This window comes from Micromys minutus, assembly GCF_963924665.1.
Source record: "Micromys minutus genome assembly, chromosome: 10".
In the NCBI taxonomy this organism is placed as follows: domain Eukaryota; kingdom Metazoa; phylum Chordata; class Mammalia; order Rodentia; family Muridae; genus Micromys; species Micromys minutus.
The window spans coordinates 27,838,440-27,863,823 of NC_137979.1; the positions used below are offsets into that span (position 1 = coordinate 27,838,440).

General features: G+C 41.3%; 2 protein-coding genes across 2 annotated transcripts in view; both read left to right on the top strand.

Annotated features, from left to right (window-relative positions):
* LOC308426474 (ATP synthase membrane subunit K, mitochondrial-like) overlaps window positions 1-25,384 on the top strand; it is a 316,992-nt gene that overhangs the window by 44,837 nt on the left and 246,771 nt on the right. The window lies entirely within an intron of this gene.
* BLMH (bleomycin hydrolase) overlaps window positions 16,825-25,384 on the top strand; it is a 38,414-nt gene continuing 29,854 nt past the window's right edge. Inside the window, exons 1-6 of the mRNA XM_080922306.1 lie at window positions 16,825-16,969; window positions 17,294-17,491; window positions 20,788-20,897; window positions 21,688-21,829; window positions 23,153-23,241; window positions 24,859-24,951. Of these exons, the coding sequence (XP_080778432.1) occupies window positions 16,957-16,969; window positions 17,294-17,491; window positions 20,788-20,897; window positions 21,688-21,829; window positions 23,153-23,241; window positions 24,859-24,951 (645 nt within the window). The 5' untranslated portion in view covers window positions 16,825-16,956. The remainder of the gene's footprint in view (window positions 16,970-17,293; window positions 17,492-20,787; window positions 20,898-21,687; window positions 21,830-23,152; window positions 23,242-24,858; window positions 24,952-25,384) is intronic.

Sequence of the window (25,384 nt, forward strand, 5' to 3'; positions counted from 1 at the left end):
CTTGCTCCAGATAGAATCCACTCCACAGACAAGAGATGAATTAAAACCCTGGCTCTTGGCTCAGCAAAGCCAGTCCAACTGCATTCCTGAAAGAAGACAAAGGCCTGTGGTCTCCAGTGGTATCTAATTATTGTTTTCCTGAAGATCCAATTGCTCCAGTTTCATAGCTCCTGTTGTTTGCCCTTCTTTCCTTTTTTTCTTCAGTCCAACTTTTCTACACTTAGATACAGTTCTCTCTCCATGATCAAAGGTGAGCATTTCCTAAGAATAGGGAGTCACTTATTTAACTGAAGAAGTTAGGTGCCCCCACCCTACCCCACTCCCACCCTCACACTCTCAGAGCTTCACACATGAAGGATTTTCAGAGCTCAGTTAGGACAACCCTCCCCACCCCCTTTGTACCTGATCTCCACAATACTGGCGTGCTTTATCTTGTTTTTCCTTTTTTTCTTTTTGTGGTGGGTGTGTTGGGTGGGTGTGAACATGTACGTGTGGGCATGTGAAGGCAGAAAGCAGCTTCTCTTGTAATAGTGTTCCTCAGGAGCCATCTACCCTGGTTTGGAAGATAGGACCTCTCACTGAGGCATAGGACTGGCAGAGGAGGCTAGGCTGATTAGCCAGCAAACCTCGGGCATCTGCCTGTCTCCACCTCCTCAAGACTGGGATTACAAGTGTGAACCGTGCCACACCTAATAGCTTTTAACATAGGTGCTTCAGGTTCAACTCAGCTTCCATGCTGGCAATTGCTTTGCTGACTGAGCAATCCTCTTGGCTCATTCTTCTGTTTCTCACAGGGAACTTCCTTTATTCCCCGTCAGAAGGAAAGAGAAATGAAGGCAGTGCCCAGGAATCTTTCAGGGTTTGTGTTTCGATTCCTCAGTGGGTACAACCAGCTCTCTGTTTTTCTCTCTCTTTAGTTCTTGTGTGCTCAGTCTTCGGTCTCTAAACAGACACCCACTGCCTTAAGACACTCTGCATACGTTATTACCTCCGTGTGCTGGTTAATTCTTGTGTCACAAACTGGAGGCATCTGAGAAGAGGGAACCTCACCTGAGACATCACCTCCAGTGATTGGCATATTGGCTGATCTGTCGGGCATTTTCTCCATTAATGTTTGATGTGGTAGTGTTGGGCAGATGGTCCTGGGTTGTGTGAGAAAGTAGGCTGAGAGCTGGAGCAATAGCGCAGCTATGAAAAGTGCTGGCTGCTCTTTCAGAGGACCTGCGTTCAGTTCCCAGTACCTCACAATAGTCTTTTGTAACTCCAGTTCCAGGAAATCTGAGGCCCTCTTCTGGCCTTCACAGGTACTGCATGTACATCTACACTAGACAAATAAGGGCAGAACCCCTACACATAAAAAAGAAAGAAATCGGGAAAGAGAGCCAAGTAAGCTATGGCGAGGGAGTGGATAGCAGTTTCCTCTATGGTTCCTGCCTCTGTTCCTTTTCCAGTTTCCATGCTGACTTCTATGAATGATGGGCTGTGACTGGGACATGTTAGCATAAATCCCTTTTCTTCTGGAGTTGCTTTTGGTAGGTGTTTTATCAGAACAGCAGAGAGTAAACTAGAACACGCTGACTAAAATGCCTTTCCCCCAAGCATTGTTGTTTGACAAATTCCCAACTGGACAAAACTTAGTTATCATTCATCTCTTCAGAAAAGATTGCTCCAATGTTTCCAGCCTAACCTCAAACTTCTTCCTTCATGCTCCACATCACATGAGGCAAACATCCACCACAAGGCTATCTATCATCAGTGTGCATCCAAATGAGGTAGTGAAATTTTTTTTGAGATTCTGTGCAATCACTAGCAATGCTGATAGATTAGTACAAACAGTGCATGCTGTTTGGTGATAAATGACTATTTTTGTGTTCATGGTACTATACTTCTCATTGTCCATTTAGAGGATGTACCTTCCACTTAAAGTTTTACTGTTGCCCCTTCTAGCCTGGTCATTTATGCTGGGACAGACTGCTGGCTAGTCTGCTCCCAGAAGACACCACAGCCTGAGGTATCCTAGGATATCTGCAGCATTTGAGCATCTGACCCCACAGCCTGAGGCATCCCAGGAAATTCTCTGCACATAGGGCAACTGAGCAACAATCCAGCCCTACAGAGGATACTAGAAGAAAAACTCCAGCACAAGAAAGGTACCTACACCAAAGAAAAGACAAACTACTAAGCATCTCACAACAAAGCCAAAAGGAGAAAACCACAAGCACATAAAGCCGCCTACAAAAGCAAACATAACAGGAGCCAACAGTCATCTGTTTTTAATATCTCTCAAAATTAATGGACTCAACTCACCTATAAAAAGACATATGCTAACAGACTGGATATACAGAAAAGATCCAGCATTTTGCTGCATACAAGAAATACACCTCACTATCAAAGACAGCCATTGTCTCAGAATAAAAGGATGAAAAAAAGTCTTCCAAGCAAATGGTCCCAAGAAACAAGCTTGAGTTGCCATCCTAATATCCAATAAAACAGACTTCCAACCAAAAGTTATCAAGTATGATGATGAAAGACACCTTATTTTCATCTAAAGGAAAAATCCACCACTAAGTATCCTGGTAAAGAGACTGGAGAGATCTTACACAAGCAACATAACAGCACACCTGAGAACTCTAGAACAAAAAGAAGCAAACACACCCAAGAGGAATAGATGGCAGGAAATAGTCAAACTCAGGGCTGAAATCAACTAAGTAGAAACAAAGGGAATAATACAAAAAATCTATGAAACCAAAAGCTGGTTCTTTGAGAGAATCAACAAGATAGATAAGCCCCTAGCCAAACTAACTAAAGGACACAAAGGCAGTATTCAAATTAACAAAATCAGAAATGAAAATGGAGACATAACAACAGAAATGGAGGAAATTAAAAAGCTCATCAGATCCTACTAAAAAAGCCCATACTCAACAAAACTGAGAAATCTGGATAAAATGGATGGTTTTCTAGACAGATACCATATATCAAAGTTAAATAAAGATCAGATCAACTATTTAAGCAGTCCCATATCCCATAAGGAAATAGAAGAAGTCATTAAAAATCTTTCAACCAAAAAAAAAAAAAAAAAACCTACCCAGGGCCAGATGAATTTAGTAAAGAATTCTACCAGACCTTCAAAAAAGAATTAATACCAATATTTCTGAAACTATCCCATAAAATATAAACAGAAGAAATACTACCTAATTCATTCTATGAAGCCACAATTACTCTGATACCTAAATCATACAAGGACCCAACCAAAAAGAGAGAACTTCAGACCAATCTCACTTATGAATATCAATGCAAAAATACTCAATAAAATTCTTGCAAACTGAATCCAAGAACACATCAAAACCACCATTCACCACTATCAAGTAGGCTTTATCCCAGAGATGCAAGGTTGGCTCAATATATGAAAATCCATTAACATAATCCACTATATAAACAAACTCAAAAAATCACATGATCATCTCGTTAGATGCATAAAAAGTATTTGACAAAATACAACACCCCTTCATGTTAAAAGTATTGGAGAGATCAGGAATTCAAGGACCATACATAAATATAATAAAAGCAATTTACTGCAAACCACAGCCAATATCAAATTAAAGGGAGAGATACTTAAATAAATTCAATAAAATAAGGACAAGACAAAGATGCCCATTCTCCCCATATCCATTCGATACAATATTCAAAGTGCTGGCTAGAACAATATGACAACAAAAAGAGATACAAATTGGCAAAGAAATGAAGGTATTACTATCTGCAGATGATATGATTGTATACATAGCGACCCCAAAAACTGTCAGAGAATATCACCAACTGATAAACAACTTCATTAAAGTGACCAAATATAAAATTAACCCAAAAGAATCAGTAACTTTCCTTTATATAAATGACAAACAGGCTGAGAAATAAGTTAGGGAAACAACTCCCTTCACAATAGCCACACATATGTAAAATATCTTGGAGAAAGTCTAAGCAAACAAATGAAAGATCTGTATGACAATAACTTCAAGTCTCTTAAGAATGAAACTGAAGATCTCAGAAAATGAAGAGATCTCCCATGCTCATGGATTGACAGCATTAACAGTAAAAATGATCATCCTACCAAAGGCAATCTACAGATTCAATGCAATCCCCATCAAAATCCCAATGCAATTCTTCAAATACATGGAAAGAGCAATCCTCAGAATTATCTGGAAGGGCAAAGAAATCAGAATAGTGAAAAAAATTCTTAACAATAAAAGAACAGCTGCAGGTGGAGGGTAATCACCATCCCTGACCTCAAGCTCCTCTACAGAGCAATAGTAATAAAAACTGCATGGTATTGGTACAGAGACAGACACATTGATCAATAGAATAGAACTGAAGACCCAGAAATAAAAGCACACACATACACACTTGATCTTTGACTAAGAAGCCAAAAGTATACAATAAAAAAAGGAAAGCATCTTCAATAAATGGTGCTGGTCTAACTGGCTGTCTATGTGTAGAAAAATGAAAATAGGCTCACATTTGTCACCCTGCACAAAGTTCAAGCCCAAGTGGATCAAGGACCTCAACATAAAACCAGATACGCTTAATCTAAAAAGAGAGAAAGTGGGAAGGAGCCTTGAACTCATTGGCATAGGAGGAAATTTCCTAAACAGAACTCCAATGTCTCAAGCTCAAGGTCAAGAATTGATAAATGGGACCTCATGAAACTGGAAAGCTTCTATAAGGCAAAGGACATAGTCAATAAGACAAATCAGTAATCTACAGATTGGGAAAAAAAAATCTTCACTAACTTTACATCCAATAGAGGGCTAATATCCAAAATATATAAAGAACTCAAGAAACCAACCACAAAAAAAAAAAAAAAAACTCCAAATAACCTAATTTTTAAAAAGTGGTATATAACTAAACTGAGAATTCACAACAGAGGAATCTCAAATGGCTGAGAAACACCTAAAGAAATGTTTAAAGTCCTTAGTCAATCAGAGAAATGCAAATCAAAACGACCCTGAGCTTCTACCTTACACCAATAAGAATGGCTAAAACCAAAACCTCAGGTGACAACACATGTTGTTGAGGATGTGGAGAAAGAGGAACACTCCTCCATTGCTGGTGGGATAGCAAACTTGTACAACCACTCTGGAAATATATCTGGAGGTCCCTCAGAAAATTGGAAATAGATCTACCTAAAGACTCAGCAATACCATTCCTGGGAATATACCCAAAAGATGCCCCACTGTGCCACAGAGACACATGTTTCATTATGTTCATAGTGGCATTATTTATGATAGCCAGAAGCTGGAAACAACCCACATGTCCCACAACAGAAGAATAGATACAGAAAACGTGGTTCCTTTACACAATGGAATACTACTTAGCTATTAAGAAAGAGGACATCCTGAGATTTCAGGCAAATGGGTAGAACTAAAAAATATCATCCCGAGTGAGGTAACTCAGACCCAAAAGGCCATGCGTTAGGTATGAACTCACTAATAGGTGGATATTAGCCAAAGGAAAAAAAGTACAGGACACCCAAGATACAGTCCACAGAACTCAAAAAGTTTTACAAGTTGAAGGGCCCAAGTGAGGGCAACTCAGTCCCACTTGGTAGGGAGAAGAAAGCAACCACAAGGGAAAAGGGAGAGAGGAACCTGGGAGGGAGAGGGGAAGGAGAGGAAGAGGAGAACATGATAGGGTATTAGGTGGGGGAACTGACTGAAGCCCTGAGGGCCAGCAGAAAAAAATGGAAACAGGCAACCTCAGGAGGTAGGAGGTTGGGAGGACCCTCCAGAATGTACCGGAGATCTGGGGATGTGAGAGACTCTCAGGACTCAAAGGGAGGAACCTTAGATAAAATTTCCTATAGTGGGGAGAGGGAACTTATAGAGCCCACCTCCAGCAGAAAGATGGCATCAAGTGAGGGGTGGGGTTGCCATTCCACAGTCAAAACTCTGACCCACAATTGTTCCTGTCTGAAAGATCTGCAGGGATGGAAATGGAGAGGAACCTAAGGAAAAGAAAATCCAGCAACATGTCCAAAGTAGGATACAGCTCAAGAGGAGGCCCCAAGGCCTGATACTATTACTGAGGCTATAGAGCACTCACAAAAACAGACTTATTGTGACTGTCCTCCGAAAGACCCAACAAGCATCCGAAAGAGTCAGATGTAGATATTTGCACCCAACCAATGGACAGAGGCTGCTGACCCCTGTGGTTGAATTAAGGAAAGGCTGAAAGAAGTTGAGGAGGAGGATGATCCTGTAGGAGGACCAGCAGTCTCAGTTAACCTGGACCCCAGAGATCTGTCAGACACTGGATGACCAACCAGGCAGCATACACCAGCTGATATGAGGCCCCCAACACATATAGCGCAGAGGACTGCTGGGTCTAGGTTCAGTCAGAGAAGATGCACCTAACCCTCAAGAGATTGGAGGCCCCAGGGAGTTTGGAGGTGTGGTGTGGTGGGGGCTATGGGGATGGGGACAGTCTCGTGGAAATGGGAAGGAGGGAGAGAAGGTATGGGATGTGGAACAGTCCAGGACGGGAATAAAATCTGGAGTGTAAAAAAACAAAAAGATTAAATAAAAAGAAGGGGAAAAAAGTTTTGCTGACAAACAATGTGCCTTGTTACATTAACTCATCTGTCCTCTGTTCGCCATACTACATCTTCATTGTATCAAGGGCCCACATCAAAAGATTGACTTTTGCTATCCAGGCATGTGTGAAGCTCACTGTGTGTTTGCACAACAATGAACTAAACAAAACAGTTAGGATGCGTTTCTGATATTCAGGAGTGGGGCCTGAGAGGGTGCATTGACAAATGTTAAGATGGCGGTATTAAATTATGCTCCTGTGAGCAGCATAAGAATTGTCAACCATTGTGCTGGAGGAATGGCTCAGTGGTTAAGAGCACTGACTGCTCTTCCAGAGGTCCTGAGTTCAAATCCCAGCAACCACATAGTGGCTCACCATCTGTAATGAGATCTGATGCCCCCTTCTGGTGGTGTGTCTGAAGAGAGCTACACTGTGTGTATATAAATGTATATAATCTTTAAAAAAATAATTGTCAACTTTGGCTCTTTAGCTTTCTTTGAATTATTTTACTACAGATGTATAAAATGCTATTTTATTTCAGTTTTGATTTACAATTCGATAATTCTCGCCATTTATGTTTCTTTTTGTGAATTGCCTACTTGGATCTTTTGTGCTTTTTGTTTTCTTTTCCTTTTGGCTTATCTTCAAATGTTCTTATTACATTTACTTATTTTATGTGTTATGAGGTATGTGTTATGTGTTGTGGGGTGTGTTTGTGCATGTGTGTGGAGGGCTGAGGAGAACTTGAGAGAGTTGTTTTTACCCTTTCCACCTGCTTTTAGTTGACCTTTAAAATCCATTCACTCCAGAAGTGTAGTTAACACTTTATCTTTGAGAGCCAGAGTGGTAAGCTATTGCAGTCTGACTATGTGTGTGTGCAGAACATTGGTGACTTTCTAACCTCCAGTTACATTTCCCATCCTCAGACTGTCGGCTCATCCAATCCATGTCCTGCAGGATGCACATTTGAAATTTGCTACCTGGTCCCCACATGTGGCTACTTGACACATAAACCCTTCCCCTCCCCCCCACACACACTGGAAGAGAGAGAGAAAGAGGGAGGGAGGGAGGGAGGGAGAGAGAGAGAGAGAGAGAGAGAGAGAGAGAGAGAGAGAGAGAGAGAGAGAGAGAGAGAGTTTAATTTTCTTAAATTGTTCATTTTTTACTCAGGTGACGGTGATAACCAAAAGATGGCTAAAATGGCAAGTTCTAGGTGCAAAGAGAGACCACTCTGTCTCAGGAAAATAAGGTGAAAGCAACTGAGGAAGACAGTTAGCCTCCACACCTGTACACACACACACACACACACACAATTTCTCAATTCAAGGCTATTTCCCCTCAGCAATAAGTATGAGTTCATTCACGAGCAGATGCTATTTTCCTAGCTAAAATGCTCCGCCATGTGGCAATTAGCACAAATAGTTTTTAGTTCACATCACCACTGCCAATTTCAAAAGTACGCATTTTTTTTAAAGCTGTGTGTGTGTGTGTGTGTGTGTGTGTGTGCGCGCGCGTATCCTATGTTTGTGGGTGCTGGAGGAGGCCAGATGAAGCATCAAAGAACCCCCTAAAGCTGGACTTATAGAAGGTAAGCCATCTGATGTGGTGCTGGGAACCGATCTTGGTACCTCTGGAAGAGCAACAAGCATCCATAACTACTGAAGCATCTCTCTAGTCCCCAAAGTATGCATTCGTTGACAAATGTTAGATATTATCAGGACTTCTCCTTGCTTGAAATTTTGTTCGTGTCACAAGCTGTTGCTAATGGTTATAATGAATCATTTTAAATATACTTAACCAAATGTAGCTGTCTCCATGTCCATGGGTCTCATATATATATTTATTTTTATTTATAAAAAATATATATTTATTTTTATTTATTTTTATTTATTTTATAAATAAAAAAATATATATATATTTATAAATATATATATATTTGAAAGTTTAACTGATTTTTGACTGAAAAATATTTTTAAAGAATTACTTATTTCATGTATGTGAGTACACTAGCTGTCTTCAGACACACCCCAAGAAGACCTTGGATCCCATTACAGATGGTTGTGGGTCACCATGTGGTTGCTGAGAATTGAACTCAGAACCTCTGAAAGAGCAATAAGTGCTCTTAACCACTGAGCCAATCTCTCCCACTCCTGAAAAATATTTTTAAACATATTCTGGAAGCTGGAGAGATGGCTCAGTAGTCAAAAGTGTATACTGCTCTTGCAGAGGACTCAAGTTCAGTTCTGACCGATGTCAGGCAGCTCATAACTGCTTGTAACTCCAGCTCCAGGGGACTGGATGCCTCTGGCATTCTTAGCCCTACTCTCAAGCATGTATGTGCACATGCATGTGCATGCACTCACGCATGTACAGGTTCTTTAAAAATGCATCTCTACGTACCAACTTTTTTATTATTCCCTAAGCAATAATGATGTAACAACTTTTTACATAGCATTTACATTATATTAGGTGCTATCAGTGATCTAAAGGTGATTTAAACTACCTGGGATAGTTGCCTAGGTGATAGGTATATGCAGTAAGATGTTATACAAAGGAAATGAGCATCCTGAGATCCTGAGACCTCCCTGTGTCTCCTCCTTATGCATCCCTGTGGAGACTGAGGACTAGACTGTCTCATTGTTCCTGTATCACACTTAGGCCCATCCAGGCCTCTGTCTCTGTGTGTACCCTTTTCTCTATCTAGACTGTTCAGTGGATTGCTAGCCTCTGGGAAAATGGTGACTGGAAGTAGTGTCTTATTCAGAGGCAGGAAAATACTTGTAGGGACATTCTCTTGAATAGATTCTTGGGAAATATTTCATGAAATAAGCCAAGCAAAAACTCAGATATAATTTACTACTCATCTTGAATATTCCAGAAGGCCAAGTCTTTGGGGCAAGAGAGCAATGCCAAGTGTTAGGTTAAACGTGCAAGGGGTTCAGGAGCAGCAAGGAACATAGAACTCATAAGAAAGCAGTTGATCTGTGCTCACGTGTTGAAATGTACTGAAGGGACAGGTATAGTGGAGTGGGTAGGTCTCTATGAGTCCAGTGACAGTTGGCTCTACGTAGAGAGTTCCAGGCCAGCAGGGGTTATATAGTGATACCCTGCCTCAAACACATACACACACACACTCATGCATGCACGCACACACAGCCACACGTGTGTGTTTGTAGTTGGCATATGTGTGTATATACATATCTATGTGTACACATATATATGTGTATATATATATATATGAGTGTGTGTATATATATGTATATATGTGTGTATATATATGTATATGCATAAATAAGCATAGAACCATTTGTGTGTGGGGTGCCTTTGTATGTGTACACATACATGTTGCATGTGTGTTGAGGTTACATTCAATGTTGCATGTCTTCCTCCATCACTTCCCATATTATTATTTTTATTTTATTTGTACTACATTCTGTTTCTTGTGTGTGTGCACAGATATGCCATGGCACACATGTAGAGCTCAGAAGACAGATTGTGAGAATCACTTTTCTCTTTGTATCTTGTAGGTCTTGGGGATTGAACTTGGGTGGTCAGGTCTGGCAGCAAGAACCCATACAAGCATCTCAATAGTCCTCCACCTTATTTTATTCATCTCTAACTGACCTTCAAAGTCACCAATTGGGCTAGGATGTCTGGTCAGTGAGCTTAGCATGCAGCTATGCCTGGCTTTTTATATAAATATTAGTAGGCTAAGCTGAAGTCTGTACTCTTTTTCTTTTCTTTCCCTTTTTCTTATTGGATATGTTTTATTTACATTTCAAGTGTTATTCCATCTCCCAGTTTCCCCTTCATAACCCCCCCATTCTATCCTCCCTCTTCCTGCTTCTATAAGGGTGCCCCTCCATCCCCTCTTGTCTCCCCACCCTGACATTCCCCTGCACTGGGGCATCAAACCTTGGCAGGACCAATTTTTTAGTTCTTATGGAGCAATTTTTTAGTTTTTGAGACCGGGTTTCTCTGTGCAGCTTTGGCTGTCCTGGAATTTGCTTTGTAGACCAGGCTGGCCTCAAACCCAGAGATCCACCTGCCTCTGCCTTTCATGTACTGGCATTAAAAGTGTTTGGCACGACTGTCTGGCTGAAATGACAGTATTTTTAAGACAAGCCGTCTACTCAGAGTTTTATAAAGAACTTCTCAGTTTTAAATATTGATTCAAAGACATTGAAATCAAACTAGGTATGGTGGTGCAGGCCTGTAATCCTACCATGTAAGAATCAGAGGGAGAAAAATCTGAAGTCGGAGACCAGCCTGGATTATAGAGACAGACCCTGTCTGAAAAATAAATATCAAATCACCATGCGGGTCAAATGGAACATGTAGAAGTTGGATTTATTTTAGCAGGCTACAAATGTGTAAACCCTTAAGCTTATTAAGTTTTGGGACTTCCCATAAAAGCAAATCTTAGAGTTGTCAGGGAAATACTTAATTATACATGATTTTCATGAACTTGCAAAGCATTTGTGTTACATTCTGGTCTAGACCCCTATCCACCATAAAAGTGTGACCTTTTCCATCAGAAGAGAAGCAGATGATCAGCATATTTCAAAATCTGGACAATAAAGGAGGGGCCTGAATGGAAAATTTGCTGGGGACTAGCCCTGTTTGCTCTACCTGCGTGAGACTTCATAGAAGCACAAGGCAGAAACCCTACCTGCTACGGCTTACTGTACTGCTACCTAGGGTTTATCTTTGTCACACCCTAAGGTGTCACTGGGTCCCACCATGTCCCCTTTGGCTGGAGTTAGAGGAAATATCATAAGAATTTTATGTGAGGGGAATTGTCTTCTTGGGTGGGTCCCTGGGGGAGGACCCAATGGAAAACCAGTTTATTGTGTATCTTCTCTCTATGCCCACACACGGGTTGACTATATGGGTGTGAACTGTTGGGTGGAAAGCTGGTACAAAGGGTGTCACCCTGACAATAGGGCAGAGCAGATCTAGGAGGAGATGGTGATAGAAATCTCTAGGCATAGGGTGGAGAAATGTAACTCCCAGCATGAGAGGGGTGGTAGTAGCTGTAAAACGAGTCCCCTCCACCTCCCGAGTGATTTCATCTGCCCTCATCCTAAGCTTATGTGAGCAACCTCATGATTTCTAACACACAGTCCCATCTCCCATGTGTACTGGCTCCTTGTTCACAACCCTCCATGGACTGGTTGGTTTTGCGTGTTGACTTGACACTTGTTAGAGTCATCAGAGAGGAAGGAGCCTCAGCTAAGAAAATGCCTCCATGAGATCTAGCTGTAAGACATTTTCTTAGCTCATGATGAATGGAGCCACCCCTAGGCTAGTGGACCTGGGTTCTATAAGAAAGCAAGCTGAACAAGCCAGTAAGCAGTATCCTTCCATGGTCTCTGCATCTGCTCCTGCCTCCAGGTTCCAGCCCTGTTTGAGTTCCTGTCCTGACATCCTCCAATGATGAATTGTGATCTGAAAGTGTAAGCCAAACAAACCCTTTCCTCCCCAAACTTGCCTTTTGGTCATGGTGTTTTGTCGCAGCAATAAAACCCTAAGACATCCCAGTAGGCATAATTCCATCTCAACTTACTCCAGTGAGGCTTCTACCCAACCTCTACTTCCACTGCAGCTGCCCTCTCTAAGGCCACCATGTCCCATCTTTCTAGAACAGTGGTTTTCAAGCTTCCTAATGCTGAGACCCTTTAATTCAGTTCCTCATGTTGCAGTGACCCCAACCATAAAATTAATTTTGTTGCTACTTCATAACTGTTATTTTTATTGTTGTGGATCATAATATAAATGTCTGATATGCAGGATATCTGATATGCAACCCCTGAAGGAGTCTCAACTCACAGGTTGAGGACCAGTGAGTGCCAATGGTCTTAAAGACTTGGTATAGTAGTCAAGCTGACAACCAAGAATGCTCATCACACCTGGCCTTTCTGGATTTTGAATATCTAGCTTCCCACATTACCTTTGAGTTCCCTGGATGCTCCTTTTCTCCCAGCTCCTTGGCTTTCACCAATGCTCCTCTTGCCCACAGCACCCTTGTTAGGAATAGTAAAAGACCTACAATAACCTGCTTGGCACAGTCCTGGGCCAGGTATGTCTGTACCTCAGCAAACACAGTTTAGACTGATTTGCAAGCCCCTGAGCACAAATAGCCTACTGCCATGCAGCCTGAACACCCTGTGTAGGTTTATGTTAAGGCCCACGGTACTGACTGGCCTTGGTACATCTTTTTTGGTCCTAGCTTGCTGTGACCTTCTATCGTCACAATCTGGTGTGTCTTACCTATTTCTAGACTTTTCATATGTCTCCTGGAGTTCTCATCTTTCCTTTCTTGTAGGAACCTCACAGTTGTCATGGTTCAAATAGAGTTCCCCAAATATGCTGGGTTTTTGTGGTTCCTCTCTTGGTTCAGTGTTTCTTAAACGTTTCCCACACAGTACCCCTTGTCACCTAAGTACTTTGTATGTGCCCCTAAGGGATTGCTAATAAATCACAAACTTATTTTAATATGAGTCTTTGGCATGCATATAAGACCAAGATAAATTTCATACTGATGAGATGGAGGTGTTTGCTTATTTTTACAGAACAATTAAATATTGCCCGAGTACTTGATATTGCAAGGCACAAAGCATCGTCAGCATTTCTTAGGGTTGATCAATAGTTTGGTTTTATACTCTCCAATGCTGAGAATAATGCTTTGCATAAATGTAGAAAATGAAAAATGGCATAAGTTGGTCAGTGAGATGACTTGGCTGATAAGGGCACATGTACAGAGAGAGGCTCTGAATGCACACACAAGCACACATATAGCAAATGGGAGAAGCACATTCAGGGCTGTTTTTAGAAACTGTCGTGGGCTGGAGAGATGGTCAGTGGTTAAGAACACCGACTGCTCTTCCAGAGGACCTGGGTTCAACTCTCAGCACCCATATGGTAGCTCATAGCTGTCCAAGATCTGACACCCTTGAACAGCACAGACATTCATGAAGGCAACACACCAATGCACATTAAATAAAAATAAGTAAAAATTTAAAATGCTAAAATGTTTAAATAAATAAACAAGTAAATATTGAAATGTTTAAAAAAAAGAAAGGAAGGAAGAACGGAAGGAAGGTAAAAAGAAAAGAAGAAGGAAGGAAGGAAGGAAGAAGGAAGAAAGAAGGAAGGAAGGGAAGAAGGAAGGGAGGAAGGAAGAAAGGGAAGAAGGAAGGGAGAAGAAAGGAAGGAAGGAAGAAGGAAGGAAGGAAGAAAGGAAGGGAGGGAGAAGTTGCTTTAGAGCCAGGCATGGTAGCAGCACATGCCTTTACTCCCAGAGGCAGGAAGATGGAATCATAAAGTGTTGGGAATTCTATCTTAATCCCAAGGCCAAGGTCATTTAATGACTTTTTTTTTTTTTTAACATGAAACACAATTCAGCAACTCAAACAGCAATCTTTAAAACCAAACTTTTTTATTATTTTATTAAATAGTCTCTGTATTTACATTTCAAATGTTATTCCCTTTCCTCCTGCTCCCATCCCCCCTCTCCCCCCCTCTAATTGCTTCCATAAAGGTGCTCCCCCTCCCAATCAACCTCTCCACTTTAGTGCCTTGGCATTTCCCTAACAAAATTAAACATTTTAATGCAATAAAAATCTTTATGCAATAAAATTAAAAATGCAAAAAATATACTAATTTGACACTTCCATAAAGAAAATGATGATGGGAGATTATAAAATGTTCTTATAATTAAGCTGTTATGTTTATGTTTCAATAAGAGAAGAACATCTTGTATAAACAAGAAAACACTACAACTCACAGTAGACAATGTAGGTGTCTCAGACATTTCTCGTTGGTGTTGCTTGGTGTGACAGCATACGTGCCAGTGTTCATATCCTGTATTCAAATACCAGGCTACAGTGAGGCAACACAAGTTCAGTGTTGCCAGACACATGTCAAATTCACCGAATGCTGGATTTTAAAATACGTTTAGTGATCACATGTTCAGAAACCTTTTATGATTGCCCACTTAACAAAGATTTAGTTTTTTTTTTTTTTAAATTATGTGTACGGGTGTTGTATGTTTTCAGACCACATCAGAGAGTCCATGGAGGCCAGAAAGTATCAAGTTCCTGGAACTGGAACAGATGGTTGTGAGCCACACTGTGGGTGCTGGGAATTAAACCCAGGTTCTCTGGGAGAGAAGCCAGTGCTCTTAACTGATGAGCCATCTCTTCAGCCCCTGTTGCAAAATTTTTCATAACCCACATCCCACCACCAGTTACATGATTCCATATGGGGTTAAAGCCAACGGTTTTAAAAGCTGAGTATTAATTAATGACGTCACCTTTTCTAGTTCAACTGAGAGCTTTGAGGTTAGCCATGCTTCTCCACAGTTAAGGCTGTTATTATCGCCCAAGTGTTCTACAAGTGTAATAGCATTCTGACTAATTCCCGTCTCCAGAATCTCTCCCCTCTCCATAGCCAGATCTTTCTTTACACAGATCTGAGAATATTGCTCCTATGTTTAAACCTATTTTTGACTTCTAATTAAGCATAGAATAAAGTCCAGATGCTCAGGTGTGGCATATAAAAAGCCTTCCTGTCCCAGCCCAAACCTACTTTCCTGGTCCTGCACCTTGCCTCTGATCTAATCACAGTTCTTGATTTTAACCACATCAAATTGGGATTCGGGGAGGCTCGGGTCTGATCTTTTCATTGACTCTCACGCCCTGTGTCTGTGCTGGAACCTTGAATGCCCTCTCTCTTACTCTTTTGCCTTGTAAAATTCCATCCACTCTTCAAAATTATCACCACCTGTCCCCCTTTCCTTTGGTGGGCTGAGGACTAAATCCAGGGTCCTCATGCATGCCAAGCCAGTGTTCTTGAGCCCAGCCTTGTCACCTGTTTTTCTAGCATCTGGCTCCTCCTACTCACTGCTATACAGCTCTCGTGTGATAGCGTAGATTCTGTTGCGTGGCTCTTCCTTATTTTTTCGGATGTATACGTCTCTGTGCATACACGGGCCCATGAGATGAGTGCCCATGGTAGCCGGAAGGAAGTTTCGGTTGGATCCGTTGGGACTGAACTTACAGTTTTCTGACTTGGGTGTTGGGAAGCAAACTTAGGTCCCCTGGAAGAGCAGCAAGTGCTTTTATGTGCTGAGCCATCTCCCAGTTTCACATCGTGAATCTCTTGATGACGAGATTAAAGGTTTTAATTTTCATATCATCTGAAACTTGCTGAGGAGGACCTTTTATACTGCCAATGTTGAATACAGTTTTAGTCTTTGAATTGGGCAGGAGGTTTGAACACCTTTTTTTTTTTTTTTTTTTTTTTGGTGATAGGGCCTATGATTTCTTTCAGCATGAGTTTTATCTTGTTTCTTTTTATCTTTAGAAAATAGAAGAAAAAATATCACAGAATAGGGTAGTTGGTGGACTCTCTTGGAGATGGTTGCTGTGTCGAATGGTAGCTCTCAGAGACATAGAGACTGAATTCTCAAATGACAGACGGGTATTGCCAAAAAAAAAAAAAAAAAAAAAAAAAAGGCATAAAACTGATGTAATCATTCTCCTTAGCCCAAGCTGGGCTCAGTAGGAACCACCCAGAATGTGTAGAGGAAATGAGCAGATGTGTATTTGTAGAACAGTGGTAGTAGCTTATGGGTGGGTGGGAAAGAGATTTGTTCCAAAATCCTTTCAAACACAAGAACTTTGTTCTCACTAGACTCCAAGCAACAAGTTGCAATTAAAAAAAGAAAAGATTGGTCAGCTAAGTGCCTACAGGAAAAGCCTTTGGGTAGATTTCTTGAGATCTGCCAACCCACACTAAGATCCCATGGCTAATTTGGGTTCCTCAGTTCCTTTTCACCTCATGAAACCTCCTTCTTGGCTTTTCAAAAGAGTTCTGGGCTTCAGTTTCTCCAATGCTAGACAGTGAGCGATCTGGGCTTATTAGCACAGAACCCTCAGCCTCCTTCCTCTAGGAGCTTGGGATCCCGGGAGGGCGCCCTTGTAGCCAGGAAGAGGGATCACACATGGCGGAGGGCGCAGCTGAGTCGAAGAGTGAGCAATGCTGGCAATGGGGGCTGCAATCGTGGGTGGCTTCTCCCGGCCGCTCCCGGGCTGGGGTGCCGGCCCCAGCGTCAGAAAGGCCGCCCCCGTCGGCCCTCCCCCAGGCGGGGCCAGCCCCAATGGCGCTGACTCAGCAACGCGAGGGGGCGAGTTTTGTCCCTCCGCGGACCCCGTTTCTCTCGGCCACCATCGAGCGGGTTTCCTTCTTCCGGCGCTTAGGGTGCGAGAACCAGGTCCGGCCAGCTAGGCAGCGGGCTGTAGTGTAACCCCAGAGCTCACCTGAGGAACCCTGAAAACTAACGTTTCCCCACGAGGCAGTTTGAGCACCATGAACAACGCAGGTGAGGCACGGCTCGTACCACGAGTGCTTTCCGGGGTCCTCTCCCGGGCTCGGCGGACCCGCGAGGCCCGGCGGCGTGAAAGGCCGTGGGATGGGGGTGAAACCTAGGCGAGGGCGGGGATGTAGCCTTCCTGGAGGGCGGGAGAGCACCAGGAGGGAGACATCTCGCGGGGAGGATGCCGGGAGTGGGCTTTCTGGCTCCAGCACTTTGCAGGATGCTCTTGCGAAGTTAAATCTAGGATCTACAGTGACCCTATCCTAAAGCTGTCCCCGTCAGCCTCTTTGGGAGGGGATATAGTTATAATGGCGTTTGATTTCCCCACAGGACTAAATTCGGAGAAGGTAACCGCTTTGATCCACAAACTAAATTCTGACCCTCAGTTCGTACTTGCCCAGAATGTCGGGACCACCCACGATCTGCTGGACATTTGTCTGAAGAGGGCCACGGTCCAGGGTGCTCAGCATGTGTTCCAGCACGTTGTGCCTCAGGAAGGCAAGCCAGTCACCAACCAGAAGAGCTCTGGTGAGGGCTTTGACTTCTTGCATGCTTTACTGACAGCAGCCTGTTTTGTCGTCCTAAAAATGGCCTTGGGATAACAGCTTTGTAACATTGAAAGAACTTGTAGTAAGCCAGATTATAGGTTCAGGAAAAGGCAGGCCCAAGAACATTACCTGTGTGGTGGCTTCGGTGTTGTATGGCCTGTTAGCATTCAGTTTGTTCCCTAAGGTGACAAATGATGGTCTTTGAATGTGTGTCACCCTGTTGTTTTGATATTATGTGATGTTGGATACGTGCGGTGTGTTCTCACGCAATTTTTAATCTTAACAGTTCATCTAGAAGTAGCAAAAGATAGAAACAGCCTATAGGGGAGAGGTTGCATACAGATAAACCTAAAGCAAAGATGAGCTATGTATTAACAGATTTGGCCTGTGCCCTTAGTGGAATAATCAGTGGAAAGATATCCATACCATAGATGTCCCAGAATTGCCCTAAAACCAAAATGTATAAAATAGGAGGGAAAAAAAAGTAAGGCGATTACAACAAAGGTCACCGACTATTTTTAAATATGTTCTGAGGTTGCAGCTGGAGTTGCTGTGCTCATAGGTCAGCTCCTGTCAGTGGTTACTTTGTAGTATTGTTGAGTTCTCATTCCTTGCTGGCTGAGAATTCTTTTGCCGTCTGCTGTCCAGTTACAACTGTTAGAAATACATCTACACTGAGAGATTGATTATCTAGGAATCCAAATAGGAGAAATAGTCTCAAAAAGATGGAACTAAAGGGACCTTGTATAATTATTGTTGTTGTTGTTGTCTTTATTTGGAAACCAAGACCATGTGTATTGACAGAAAGTATATTATTGCTACTCAGAGCAGTTCAAAGCTCAAAGGATACGTTTAATGTGGGTAATGTTTTGCTGTATGTCAGTTATACCATGGTAAATTTGATTTTTAAATTTTAAAGGAAAAAAAATCATGACCTTCCAAAAATCTTCTTATGTAGTAGAAAGTACTTACTTAGCACTTACAGGCCTTAGTTCAGAAGGACTTGGAATGTGTGGTCTGTCAGACTCTCTAGTTAACATGTCACAAACATCTTACATGGTCTGACAGAAGTCTCTTAGGGTAAGCTTGGAAGTGTTAATTGGGAACAGGTCAGGTCTTATGTAGTTTGTCACTTTACTCCAAATACTAAAAGTAAATGAGCATAGGGCATGGGCGAGTTCATCTTAATAGCTCACCCAGAAGTAGCAGAAACAGGAATACTGTGCAGGAGAGAGGCAGTGCACAGATAAGCCTAAAACAAAATTGACTCTATTCAGAAACACAATTTATTTTTGTTGTCATCGTTTTCTACACTCTTGTTCAGTGTAGAAAATCTGTAAAGTACCAGTAGGGGACTATTGTTTGTTTGTTTATCAAGTCTTTATTCTCTGTATGAGTGCTTTTAATATGAGAGCATACTTTAAGAATTTTTATATGTGTCTTCTATAAACCTCATTTGTCCATGTGTTGTAGACATGGTTCCATGTCTGTGAAAATATTATATCCAAGTATGTCAACATTGTCCCTTTAACTTTTCCTCCAGGAGAGTGCTACCCTTAATTCAAGGCCTCGCAGAGGCTTTCTGTATTTTCTAGCTTATCTTGCAGTGGAGCTGTGCTTTGGTAAAGGCGTCACTCTGAAGTTACCCTAGTCCACACTAGTGTGAAATGCTCACACAGATTCCCTCAGTTTTTGAAAGGCAAAAATATTTGAATGTTGTAAAAACATGACCTTAGAAATGGTGGGTGTCGTTGGAAATGGGCCTTTAAAAACCCAAATTGATAGAGAAAGCAGTAAATTGCAGAAGCTCTGATTATACATTTACAGGGGCACATGAAAACATGATTATGTTTTTAATGCTTGTCATAAAATCTTCAGGGACGCCATCATGTGTGGGTTTAGAACTTTGCTGTGTCAGAAACACACTAAATGGAGGAATGGTGGTATGTTGTGGTCAGATCTAATGGTAGCAGAGATTCTGATGGCCGGCCAGGTGCATATAAAGGATATGGAGCTGTGAAAACAGCGGGAAAGCAGAGGGAAAGCAGCCCTTCTGTGTGGCCTCCTCCTGCCCCCACTTCCCAGTGTTGGGATCACAGGCATGTACTACCATGTCTAGTTTATACAGCGCTGAGGATGAATCCAGGGTTTCATTGCGTGCAAGTTAAGCTTTCTGCCAACTGAGGAACATCTCCATTCTGGAACACTGGTGCTTTTTAGCATGATTCTGTTGTTGTTAACATCATTTTAAGAAGAAAATACTTTATTTTTTTTCATTCATGTCTCAAGTTTTAAATTATATTTTAACTCTTGGGCTGAATTGTTTCTCTTGCTTCCTTCCTCCCAAACTTACCATTGTGTTTAAATGTTTATATAACCCAGTTAGGTAAATACCTCCTTTAAATGCAGCAACTCATTAGTGAGAAAATAGCTTGTGTTAAGCTTAGCACTCACTGTAAGATAAATGCTATTCCACTTTAAGGTTTTTGTTCATTCCAGACTAAGATTTTTGTTCCCAAATCAATCTCAGGTGATTTGCATCTCCTTAGCTTTCTCTGTCCAGAAGCAAAATGCTTAGTTTTCCAAGCTCTCAAAAATTTAGGCTTTGTCAAGAAGAAGGACGTCTTCCCACTTTACTAATGTCTTATGAAGAACTTAAAAAAACCAAAGTGTCTTTACCCTCTGTGTCCTTTTTGAACATCATGTAATCTATTCATGATCTCTGTTCATTTTCTTTCAGTGTTTTTAGGTTATCCTAGAACTCACTATATTATCCAGGCTAACCTTGAACTCATAGCAATTTTCTTGCCTCAGCCTCCTAAGTACTGAGGGTCACAGGTATGTGCCACCACCCCTAACCTACAAGATTTCTGTTGGGGTATGTGTGTTAGTGTTAGAAATGCTAAACATGCCTCTGTGTGACTACATATCTTTTGTTTTGCTTTGGAATTAATATTTCTCTTCTGAGTTGAGGATGTAGCTAAGTTGGTAGAATGCCTATATAGCATGCACAAATTTCTGTATTACATAAAACCAAGCATGGTGACATATACATATACTTCTGAAGAAGGAGGCCATTCTGGCTGTATATAGTAGGCTCCAGGACAAGGTGGGTTACATGGTACTCTGTCTCAAAAACAAACAAATGTAATATTTCTGTTATTTCCTATTCAGTCTCAATGTCCAACTCGTCCCATGGCTTTGATATTAGAAGTGCAGTTGGAACATTGTGATCTGTGAACAGTCATAACGTTTTGGTTTCCTTTCTCGTTGTAGGACGATGCTGGATCTTTTCTTGTTTGAATGTTATGCGGCTTCCATTCATGAAAAAATTTAACATTGAAGAATTTGAGTTTAGTCAGTCTTACCTGTTTTTTTGGGACAAGGTAGGGAACTGACCTTGCATGGTTTCTTTGTGTTTTCACAGCAGCCTAGTTAGGGACAGCCTTTATATTATTTTGCTTTTCTCATTATGAATATCTTTTTATTATACATGTGATACCATTCCGATTTCCCCAGTATTAGAACTCTATCTTCTCAAAGGCAAAAGGACATTTTCTTATTTTCCTTTTGTGGGGTTAGGGTCAGAGCCAGGGTTTCTGGTGCTATTGATGAAGCTTCAACCCTGAGCTCTGGCCCACAGCTGCTTTCTGTTGTTTGGTGAGTGGCTGTGTTCTCTGAAGAAATAATAATAATAATAATAATAATAATAATAATAATCTATTAACTCACTGCTTGTGGTGTTTTTATTTAAAATGTAGAACTTTGTTTTTAGTTATTTCCCTTTACTTAGATCATCTGGCCTTTTAAGTACCCAGTTTCTTCATTTGGTAGCACTTTTCTGAAGAAAAGAGAAGGCAACAAATATTTTTATTTCTTTTGAAAATATTTAAAATATAACTAATTGTCCATTAGATGCTTACTGATTAAACACTCTAAAATAGCAGGATTTATTTCAGCATTGGAATGCATCTGTAGCACACAGATGTAGTATGTTGGAATATATATTTGCAAGTGTAAGAAAAAACTTTAGAAGCTTAATTACCAATTTCAGTTTTAAAAACGTACTATATTGAATCCTTGGTTGGCCCAGGAGTCCCGTTCTGCTGATCATGCATGGCGGTGGTATGATTGGCTCCCTTTGCCGTTAAGTTTATGTGTGTTCTCTCGCTTTAGGTTGAACGCTGCTATTTCTTCTTGAATGCTTTTGTGGACACAGCCCAGAAAAAAGAGCCTGAAGACGGGAGACTGGTGCAGTATTTGCTCATGAACCCAACAAATGATGGTGGACAATGGGACATGCTTGTCAACATTGTTGGTGAGAGCCTTTCTCTAGTGGAATTCCAAGCTCTGTCATTGAGAATAGGGCATTTCTTTGGTAGTTTTTTTACACAGTGACTGGTTTCCAAGAAGGCTATATAGTTATGAACCTTTACTATTTATTCTTACTTGTGAAGTCCATCTCTTTAAATAACTGATAAAGAAATAGATACTATGAAGGTTTGGTGGGAGAAGAATTAATTAGGAGCAAGTTCCCATAAACAAAACAAAAAAATAACAAAAAAACCACTGAGGGGCTGGAGAGATAGTTCAGTGGCTAAAGAGCACTGGTTGCTCTTCCAGAGGTCCTGGATTCGATTTCCAGCACCCACTTGTGGTCCATAACCATCAGGTGTTACATATTCTCACAGACATGCGTGCAGGCAAAACATCCATACACATCAAAATAGTTTTAAAGAAAGCACGGAGGAATCAAGAAGCACATTGAAGGTCTAAAGAGATGGGTAAGCAGTGAAGAGCACTTGTTCTTGTTACAGGAAACCCAGGGTAAGAAAGATCCCAGCAGTTAATTAAGGTGGTTCACGACTGTTGTAATTCCAGACAATCTTCTGGCCTCTTCAGGCACACACATGGTACACTTAATTAGATGAAGGCAGTCATAAAACAGAAAAAGAAAAAGAAAAAAAATTGTTTTCGAGGTGTAGGTCAATGGGAGAGAGCTTGCCTGGCATATACATGGCCCCAGGTTTGATCCCTAGTAGTGCAAACAGCAGCAGCTGAACAACAGAGCAAGCAAACAAAACCCTGACTTGTTTGAAAATGTTTTTATCCAAACATTTTCCTTTGGGAGAAATGTTGAATACTTTATAAAGTATGATAGGTAAAAATATTAGAATTAATTTCAAGGTAGATAACTGCATATCAAAAGCCATTCTAAGCGACAGGAAGTATGGTTCAGTAGTGAGGTATTTTCTCAGTGTGCTCAAGGCCCTAGGTTCAGTCTGCAGAACTGAACAAACCAATAAACATGGAAATGTCTGGGGATGAAGTTCAGTAAGTGAAACGTTGTCTGATATGCACAGAGCTCTGGATTCAATCTCAACACTGAATGAACCAGGTCTACGGGTATCTTCCCGTAATACTCTACCTCTTAGAGGCAGAAAGGCTAGAAGTTCAAGGTTATTCTAAGCCACATAGGGAGTTTGAAGACAGCCTGGGCCTCGGGAAACTTTTTCAAACAACTACACAAACCCACCTCTGCTTATTAGTACAGCTTATTTTAAAGCAGCCAATATTTCAAGAGGATTTCTAATAAGAATTCATTTTACTCTATTGAACACTAAAATTTGTTGTCTTTCAGAAAAATACGGTGTTGTCCCTAAGAAATGCTTCCCTGAATCTCATACAACAGAGGCCACCAGAAGAATGAACGATATTCTAAATCACAAGGTACAAAATAGGAGGAGGGACTAGACTAGTACTTAAACTGTAAATGAATTGTTTTTGTTTTTGAGACAGGTTTTCTTTGTGTGGGTCTGGCTATCCTGGAACTAGCTCCTTAGACCAGGCTGGCCCCCAACTCACAAGATCTGCCTGCCTCTGCCTCCAGAGGGATTGAAGGCATGCACCACAGTGGTCTGGCCTGTAACTTTTTTTAAAGAGACATGGTAACTATTGGAATAAAGGTCTATCAAAAGCAGTATGACTAGATGTTAACTTCAAGAAATCATTAAGGGGGCTGGAGAGATGGCTCAGTGGTTAAGAGCACTGGCTGCTCTTCCAGAGGTCCTGAGTTCAATTCCCAGGAATGACATGGTGGCTCACAACCATCTGTAATGGGATCCGATGCCCTCTTCTGGTGTGCCTGAAGACAGCTACAGTGTACTCATATGGATAAAATAAATATTTTAAAAGGAGAGGGCATAAACCTCCCTAAAACAAACAAACAACAACCCCCCCCCCCAAAAAAAAACCCAGCCAAACAAAAAGAAATTATTAAGATTACTGTGTTTTGTTTCTGTTGATTTTAGTGTTTCCTCATACATATTCAAGGAAAAAGATCCTGGGTTCAGTTAACATGGGTCTCCACACATAGGCTTCTGTGCTGCTCACTGGCTTCTAGTAGAGATAGAATGAGCCTACCTCACGCACTAGTAAAACCAAGCAGAACAATTTGTAAGACTTCCTTTAACAGTGTACTTTGTTCTTTGGCTTACCCAGACCACATCAGTGTGGTTCAGCTCCCACTGAGGATTCGATGTAGTCACTGAACTGTTTTTTATGGCTTAAGTAACCTTAATGAATCATTTCTCCTCCACAATTTCCCAGAGTTGGTTATAAGCCTAGTGTGGTGGTGCTCTGCTTGCCAGATGTCCTTTTTGAGAACTGGGAGTTGCCAAGATCTGCCACTCTTATCTACAAGGCTGAAATTAGCTCTGTTATCCCCAGAGAAAAGAGTGCATTTAAATATACATAGATATGTTTCCCCGGTATTAATGTAGACTGTTTTCTACCCAGGAAACTGGGGACTTTTATCCAAAGGCTAAAGGATCATAAATCTTAACTTTGGATTTTATTTTGAGTGAGAACAAGTTGCTTTTGTACTGTAGTTCAGATTTTGGAATCTCCTTCATGTTGGGGCTCTCTCCAAAGTGAAAGAAACAAAAGCCATGTTGGAGGTTGATGCAGTCATGGTCACAGTGACTGGCAGAGAAGGTAATGCTAAAGACAAACGGAATTCTAAGAGTGTGTAAGAGTGCTGAGTGTGGTGGTGGTCTGCCTCCTGCCTTTCTAAGGGCGGTTGGCACTGACCCAGATGTCCTTCCCACACACACAGGGCTGTGAGTCACAGAGCAAGATCAATTCTTTCCAGTATTCTTTGGGAATACTCCACATTTTTTTTTCTCCTTATTAAAAGTATTTTTCACTATTTGTTTAAGGGGACCATTTGGGGAAATTCATTTGTTTTTATAGACTTTGACCAGGGCATTAGCTATGTTGTGGTGATATGTTAGGTTTTTAACAGCTTGTGTAACTACTGGAATGCTGAATAAGTTTCTATCATAGATGAGAGAATTCTGTATACGGCTTCGGAACCTGGTACACAGTGGAGCAACCAAAGGGGAGATCTCATCTACACAGGATGCCATGATGGAGGAGGTAATAATTATTTGGACTTTGTGGCTTACCTAAAAAACTCCCAGACTATCCTGGTAAGCCCATTGTGGGGTGTAATCACTGCAGTGAATGTTTAATTGAATAAAAGCTACTTTTTTTCACTTTAAGGTTGAGACAAAAGGTTCAAGAGTTCAAGGTCAGCATCTGTTGCATAATCTTGGCTACAGAACAACTACTCTAAAGCTGGGGGGGGGGGGGGGAGATGAAATTTACAGTTGCTTGCATTTTAAGGACTTGTACTGAAGTTTCCTAATTCCTAGTTTTGGTTCTATATCAAAAAAGCTTTTATGTATTTTGTAAATAATGCCTTCTGTGAGTTGGCACTAAGGAAATACAGATGAGAAGGCAAGTTTCTGTTCTCAAAAGCTCAGGTTTTGTGTGGCATTCTCTCCTCTATTCTTCTCTCCCAGTCCTG